Source organism: Poeciliopsis prolifica, unplaced genomic scaffold (assembly GCF_027474105.1).
Source record: "Poeciliopsis prolifica strain line A6 unplaced genomic scaffold, Auburn_PproV2 SCAFFOLD014, whole genome shotgun sequence".
Classification (NCBI taxonomy): domain Eukaryota; kingdom Metazoa; phylum Chordata; class Actinopteri; order Cyprinodontiformes; family Poeciliidae; genus Poeciliopsis; species Poeciliopsis prolifica.
In genome coordinates, this window is record NW_026562389.1 from 1630137 (window position 1) to 1638410 (window position 8274).

At 41.1% G+C, this 8274-nt stretch overlaps 1 protein-coding gene across 2 annotated transcripts in view; it reads left to right on the forward strand.

Moving 5' to 3' along the window:
• LOC129365827 (zinc finger SWIM domain-containing protein 6) overlaps window positions 1-4757 on the forward strand; it is a 61310-nt gene extending 56553 nt beyond the window's left edge. For both annotated transcript variants that reach the window (XM_055039338.1, XM_055039339.1), the window contains exon 14: window positions 54-4757. In XM_055039338.1, the coding sequence (XP_054895313.1) occupies window positions 54-919 (866 nt within the window). In that variant the 3' untranslated portion in view covers window positions 920-4757. The remainder of the gene's footprint in view (window positions 1-53) is intronic.
• The last annotated feature ends 3517 nt before the right edge of the window (window positions 4758-8274 follow it).

Sequence of the window (8274 nt, forward strand, 5' to 3'; positions counted from 1 at the left end):
CATATTTAACCTCATCTATCATTTTTATTTTTCCCTCAAAATGTGTCCTCCAGGTGTCTATGCACTGGACAGCATCATGCAGAGCTGGTTCACACTCTTCACCCCCACAGAAGCCACCAGTATTGTGGCGACCACTGTCATGTCCAATAGCACCATAGTTCGCCTGCACCTGGACTGCCACCAGCAAGAGAACCTGGCCTCGTCCGCCCGTACGCTCGCCCTGCAGTGTGCCATGAAGGACCCCCAGAACTGCGCCCTCTCCGCTCTCACACTCTGTGAAAAAGACCACATTGCCTTCGAGACAGCCTACCAGATTGTACTGGACGCTGCAGAAACGGGAATGAGCTACACGCAGCTGTTCACCATTGCGCGCTACATGGAGCACCGCGGCTATCCGATGCGAGCGTACAAGCTGGCGACGTTAGCCATGGCTCACTTGAACCTCAGCTACAACCAGGACACGCATCCGGCCATTAACGACGTACTTTGGGCCTGCGCGCTCAGCCACTCGCTGGGCAAGAACGAGCTGGCCGCCGTCATCCCGCTGGTGGTCAAAAGTGTGAAGTGCGCCACCGTTTTGTCTGACATTTTGCGGCGGTGCACGCTGACCACCCCGGGCATGGTGTCGGCGCTGCACAGCCGCAGGAACTCTGGGAAGCTGATGTCGCTGGACAAGGCGCCGCTCAGGCAGCTGCTGGACGCAACCATCGGGGCCTACATTAACACTACGCACTCGAGGCTCACGCACATCAGCCCGCGGCACTACAGCGAGTTCATCGAGTTCCTGGGGAAGGCCCGGGAAACGTTCATGATGGCTCACGACGGACACATCCAGTTCACCCAGTTCATAGACAACCTGAAACAGATTTACAAGGGCAAAAAGAAACTGATGATGCTAGTTCGGGAGCGGTTTGGCTGAGGGCGAGGCTCCTCTTCCACTCTAGTACTTTTCTATTAACTTGAGTCTGCCTTTTGAACTTCTTTTGGACTAATAGACAGGTAAGAGGGATGTGACTTGTAGAATGAAGCAAAAAGAGAAAGGAAAAGATGACAAAAAATCAAGAGCCACATGCGGTATTATTGTTCTTGCTGTTGTTATTGTTATAAACATTATTGCTATTATTATTATTATTACTACTATGTGTACAGAAGCGTTTTTTATTTTTAAGGAGAGAGGAAATTTGTCACATTGTGAATGTTGTGTGTACTTCTCTACATGTGTGCGAGATGAAAATGAAACGTGAAATGGCTTTTTGCTTTCTATATTTTTATGATTTTCAAGCATCTTTTTGCTGCCCTGCCCCCATTCTCAGTGTATATTGAGTTTTATGTTAATGAGTGGCTGAAGCCTTTGTACAATAGCGCTCATGTTTAAAAAACAAACAAAAAAAACAAAAAATCAAGAAAGAAAAAAAAAAAAACAGACCAATTTCAACGTCTCGGTATCCTCAAAGAGAAACTAAGGCTTTAAAATGACACAGAGCACCTCCCTTGGTCTAGGCCCCTGCTGATGGGCACTGGGCGGCATTGCACAGCTTCGCTCAGCTCGGCACAGCTTGGGTTAGCACTGACTTAAAAAAGGCACCATCAGCATTTCCTACCACACAGCAGCAGCACTTGAGCAGCCATTAGCTTTCTCTGGGTCACTTCCACACAACAATGCTCTTAGCTAACTCTTGTCGTTATAATTACTGTTATTATTATTGTCATACAATTTTACCCACGCGCCCTGTGATGACACATCAAAGAGTGAAGTATTATATCTACATTAATGCAACGCGTTGCAGGCGGAGTTCTTTATTGCTGAATACGTGACTGAATTGTGCTTTTCAAAAGAATTTGTACCTCCCGATCTTTCTCACATTTGGGTAATGTCGGAGACAAAGACATCAATGCTTGATTTTATGGCTTTTGGCCCAACACAAAATTGGGTATATTTGTGAAGTGAAAGGAAAATGATATGTGATTTTCAAATTTTTTCCGAAAACAAATTTCTGAAAAGTGTGCCAGTCATATGCATGTATTCAGCCCCCTTGAGTCAATACTTTGTAGAGTTGTTTTAGGGTGTGGATCCAGATTTACGCATCTGGATATGTTTCTTCTTTGCAAAATATCTCCAACTCAGATTGAAGGAAGCATGTCTTGCAGCAAATTATCAATTCGATTTATGTCTGGATTTTAATTTGGATATGAATTGAACCATCGGTGTTGCTGCAAACACTCTTGTTTCATCATAGCAGAGTGGTAGTCAGGATATTGTTCTCTGTTAGTTTTCTGCCAGTGATAGAGTTTTAGATTGCAAGCTGAATGTTTGATTTTGACCTCATCTGACCACATGTTTTTGTTGTTGCTCCATGGTTTGTGGCAGATTGCAGCTGGGACTTTGTTTGTATGCCATTCTTTCAACACTGGCTTCCTTCTTGGCACTCTTCCTTAGAAGCCTTACTTTTGGAGTGCACAACTAGGTCAAGGTCAGTTTTATATAAAGTATTTAAATAAGAATGTTGTACCAAAGTTTCTCAAAAGTCAGACATGTAACTACTGAAACTGTATGCTGGACACATCAGGGAAACTGTAAAACATGTCGAAAAGCAGAGACTTGAATTAGAACAAAAATATAAGGAAGAATGGTAGTTGTCTTGTCTCCCACATGAGCTGTGGATCTCTATATCTCCTCCAGAGTTCCCGTGGGCTTCTTGACTGATTCTCTGAGTAACACTCTCCTTGTCTGGCCTGTCCGTTTACGTGGATGGCGACAACTTGGCAGGGCTGCAGCTGCACCACTTATTTTTTCTTCCTCTTTTCAAATGTTTGAAGCTTTGGAATCTTGATTTTCCAGAACTTTATTGCTGACGTGTCTGATGTGTTCTTAGGTCTTCACTAAACTATTTATTCACCAATGTTCTCTAGCACTGAGTAAAGAGGGGGCTGAATACATATGCAGGCCACACTTTTGAGACTCAGAATCAAAGGGTATGAATCCTTTTGTAAGCAGTTGCGGTTATTTTTGCGCAAGGAATTTCTGGGGGGAGACGACTACCTCATGATGCGGTATTGAACCTGCTCCCAGTTTTTGCTGTCATAATATTTATTTACTATAATAGCTGACAGTGTTAATTAAAAAAAATAATAATAATAATGTTGAAATCCGGCGTTAAACGGAAACAAACAGTCAGAATCCTCCTGAAGTCCCTTCTAAGCTCTGCTGCCCCTCCCTCTTCCTCGCAGCCCTCACTGTAGGTTGTTTTCAGCCGAGGCCAGTGCCGCTCCGCTCTGCGCATGTGAATCACAAACATTTAGACTTTCTACTGTTATATTTCGTCACGTGGAACATTCAGCAACCGGAACGTTCTCAGGGATTTTCTCTACGCAGGAAAAAAAAAAAAAAAAAAAGGTGGAACAAATCGAACGTCTCATTTCGAGGATGAAAAAGGAAAGAAAAAAAAAACACGACATGAGCAAGCATTTATTGTACTCTGTATATATGCCATAGTATATGTCTGAATATGGAGGATCTGAAAGTATATGTTAACTAATTTATACAGAGTATTCTATGTAATGTGAAATACTTGAAGCCGCTGTAGTTTGCTCTCTTTCTCTTTCTCTCTGGCTCTCCATCGCTTTCTCTTTGTTGTCTTCTCTTTTTTTCTGTTTTCCTTTTTTTCGTTCAAATTAACATATCAGAAAGACTAGCATGACCTCCTTGAAGGTATTTTTTTTATTTTTGGACTTACAAAGCCACAAGTGTTCATGTTTGAGACCCTGGATTTATATCAGAAATGTAAGATTTCTCTCAGAGAGGATGACAGTACTTCAGTCCTGCTGCTTCAGATTACTGGTCAGCACAACCAAGAGATCGTGAAGATACTGACGCTTTTTTGCTGTTACACCATGAACTGCTTTAGGAAAAACTAAAATGGCATAATGTTTTTGTCCATGCATTTCAGAATATTTCTCATCTCCATCTCATTTTGGAAAAATATAACAGTTGCCAGAGCAGTTTTGTCAAAAGAAAAAGTATTAGGATCCCTGTCTGTAGTCGTACACAGGTTCAGAGCTTCAGTATCACAAATCTAGCTTTTAGAAAACGGAGCCTCCTCAGTTCTCCCTTCAGCTGCAGCAGAATTTCCAGTCTCCTCTGCAAAGTTCGCCGTAACTAGTCCCATAACTAGTCTTTTTTTTCTTTTTTCTTATTAACCGTACTTCTGACTTTTCTGTTTTTCATTTTTGTCTTGTCTGTGTTGTGTTGATTAAAGATAAAAAGCAGCCTTTTCTCTTGCCTTGTCTTAACGCTTTAAAGTAACCAAACAGAAGATCTATCTAACAACCAAACGCGTTCGAAAGAGGTGAGAGACAACCAACCTTTTGGTCCCAGCTTTAGTGTCCTTAATTAGTAAGTGAATGGCTGTGTAACTCCATGCTTTAACAAAGCAATTCCTCACGCGTGTTTGATGGGAAAAAAAGAATAAAATACGTCGTCCAGTGTCTCTTGTTCTCTTTGGAAACAGTTTCCTCTTGAGTCGTTTAGCTGTTTTATTTTATTTTTTTATTTTCTACTTTTTTGGTTTGTGTAGGAACATTCTGCGCTCTCATTTTATTTATTACAATGACCCATGTATACATGCTTATGAAATTAAGATTTGATACACCGATATCAATTTATTTATGTAACTAAATCACTGTTTTATAATCTTGTTAATGAGTCAATAATTGATTTGTTTTTTGTTTTAATAAAAGTTAGTTTTTTGAACTGTAAATTGTTTGAAAGCATTTTATGTTGTCAGCACACTGTTAAAAGAAAAATGCCTAATTTACGTTAAAATACCGGCAGTAAGCCGCTTTGCATATCTGCAGCTGGAAACTGGTTATTTGCTATAGCTTAAGATAATGTAGTTAAGCCCAGGTGACAATGGGCTGATTCACCAAATTTGAGTTAATGGAAGGCGCGCTTTAGCATGTGTTTTAAGACACTTATTAAAAAATGCAGTAAAAAGATCAATCGAGAGAATTGTGAGCCTCCACAATTCTGGTTCCTCCTTGGGTTAAATTTCCAGACAGCTGAAGTTTTCAACTTCATCTGTTCAAACAATTAACTGAAAGACAAAAATTCATGAAGGAGGTGAATTCTGTGTCCCTAGATGAACCGATTTGGTGCAAAATGAGTTTAAATCTACCCCAAACCAAAAACCAGAGGCCTTGAGAAAATAATGGAAGCTATGAGGGGACATTCTTTAAGTGTTTGTAAAAGTTAGAGATGGATTGACTGGCCATCCTGAGATACTTTAGATTATTTTACAGGTTTTATTTGACATGCAGTTTTTTTTTCCTCAAGAGTCAGAATAGAGAAAAGGGCAGTTTTAGAGACTATTTGAGTGCTGTTGGTATATGTTGGGCACATTTTCCTGCTCTCACATTTTGTTCCAGGACAAGTATTTAATACAAAACTAGTGTACGTCTAAATTATGCATGACTTGTTTGAAATATTATGGGTGGAACAGAATATATCCTCAAATTCTGGAATAATTCCAAAACTTTTGCAGGTTAGACAAAAGCCACAATAGATTTAATTCAAATGCATCATTTATTCATCATTCGTGGAAGTAATGAAGAGATATAAATTTCTAATCAACACCGTAACATTTTGTTTCAGAATGTTTGTCACGGAGAATTATGGGACGCGGCCTTTGAACCCACAGGTTCAGGCTGACGCCAGAGCTGGTCAGGTCTGCATCACACAGCCGTGTCAGAAATAAAGGCAGAGATGGATCACTCTCTCTGGCAGCAGCTTTCACACTGTCATCTCAGGCGAGCTCATGAGGAATATGAAATGTATCAATTGATATTCCCCTGGTCTTTGTAGCTTCTGTCAGGCAGCCAGGCTCAGCCAACCACAATAACCTGTTTACACGTTTCCAGCTCTGACAGTGGTGCCACAGGATGACTAAATCAGTGTATGCAGTTTGTCAAGTGTGTGCCCGCTTGTGTAGACATGCTTTTTGTGTGCTGTTTTCTTGTTTGCATGCCTCTGTATGTCTGCGTATGGTTTAATATGATGTGTGTGTGAGTCTGTGTGTTTAGGTCTTTAGGGAACCAATGGGAACAGGTGGTAGCTCCAGACTAAGGGAGCTCCTGTCAGCAGCAAGGTCCCCAGACTCCCAGCCCCTCATTAAACATTGACACAAAAACACTGCAACTGTCTGTGTGTGAACAGTAATGAAGCGCAGACGGCTACACCGGTGTACACACTGCAACTTAGCGCAGCACGAGCCCGCGACTGTGGGTTTGCGTGTGTGTGTGTGTTGTCCATCTGTGGGTACTCATTAATGAGGTACATTTGTCTACAGAGGTGTCCACTCAGATATTGAAGAATTTGTCAGGTTTAGTAACAAAAGCAGGAGTCTGCTGTCGGACGCCAGACAGGACTGTCCATTTCTTATGTGACGGATGCCTGCCTGTGAGAAATTCTCTGTGTGTATTGATGTGAGTAAGCATACACTTACTTTGTGTGTGTGTGTGTGTGTGTCTTAGCCTACTTCCTGTGTGTCTGACCTGTACTCAGGTCCCTGCTCACTTCCAGTTGGTAATGACGTCCCCTGGGTGCAGCACAGTGCAGCAGCCTCCTCCAGTCTGTCTTATTCTATACTTCTAATGACATCATGATCACACACTGGGCCCTTTCATGACAAAAGCCCTCTTCCTCACCATCACCATCAAAACTTCCTCTATCTGGAGCACTCATCGTTGCTTCTCTTTGACGTACACTCTCACTGCACCATGACTCTACATCATGGTCTTGACATTTTCTCATATAGTAGGTCCTTTATGTTGCATGCTCCCATACATAGAAAGCATCCATTGTTTAGGGTTTCTGTGCCGCGCTGTGGAACAGCGTTTGGCTCCTTACAACTTCCTTTTGCTTTTTTGCTGCATTGAAATGTTTGAGGTCATCGAGCAAATAGTAAAACGTGGGTTAGGATGGAGTACAGTTTTGTTATCTTTAATTAACAAAAAATGTCCCTTTTGTTAAATCACGAGCTTACTGTGATTAGCAAACTTTTGGAAAGCTTCATTCAATTCCAGTAGTTTTACTGTCTTACTACAGCAACCAAGAAAACACTTAACGAGAACCTAACTGACAACCTGAAGGAGACTAAAATTGATCTAAAAAAGTTGAAAGAACTATTAAAAATTTATTGTTAAGACCTACAGGATTTGTGACAAGACTGAACAACTGACGGTCACAGACACTCTTCACCCAATCCAACTGATCCAGCTGAACTTTAGCAATTTTTCAAAGCAGAATTGACAAAAGCAAATTCTAGAGGAAAGACAGTGAAGTGTTCTTTGAGATGCTTTAAAAAAAAAGGCTCATAAAATGTATTTGATACATTTGACATTGAAGTGTTTGTACCGTCTGATCCTGCACGAAAAGCATAAAAAGCCTCAATGTTTTTACTATGGTGCCAAAGTTAAACTGCACTGTAATAAACCTGAGGAAACAGGAAACTGCCTCTTGTTAAATATATTTTTTTCCTTATAAAAAAGTAATAAACAGAAAAATAGTTTTAAAAAAAATAGTTAAAAAACATAACTGAGAGAGAGTCCCAGAGGACACCTCGGTGAAGTTCAGCATTTGCATTACACAACTAATCATACAAGAAGAGAAAACAGTTTCGGTTTTCAGATGTTTTTTTTTTGCCCTTCGAGATGCTTTCCTTCTTCCTCTTTTCACTGAAGCATGCCTTAAGTCCATTTTCCAGGCTGCAGCTGTGAGAAGCAGTTTAGATTTTAGATTCTAAAGTGCTTTCTGCCTCTGACAAACTTTTCATCCTTGCAAGCAAACAGCAGAAATCAGAGGGTTACAAAATTGCTGTTTGTTGTTGCAGGTGGATGGAAGTCATTCATTCTAAAGAGGAAGCCCTCGGACCAGCTGCAATCCTGAAAATATTAGGTCCAGTTCAGTGAGACTTTAAATGTCTGCAGCGCTTTGACCTTGTAATCATCACATTTCTTACCAAGCTATTTTTCTCCTGACACATAAAATCAAAGGAAATGTAATGCTCCCTTTCATATACCGCCTGCCATCTAATAGGTGGCTTGATGGAGAATTAATCAGGGTTATTGACATCTGTGTTCAATATGGTGCCTGATGGGTGTATACAATGTTGACCAAGAAAAGCCGTACAGGCAGGGTCAGCCAAAAAAACTCATGTGCTCAGGGTCCCCAAACCAACAGGGGACAAGCAGCATTGTCGTGTTTACAACTGCAGATCT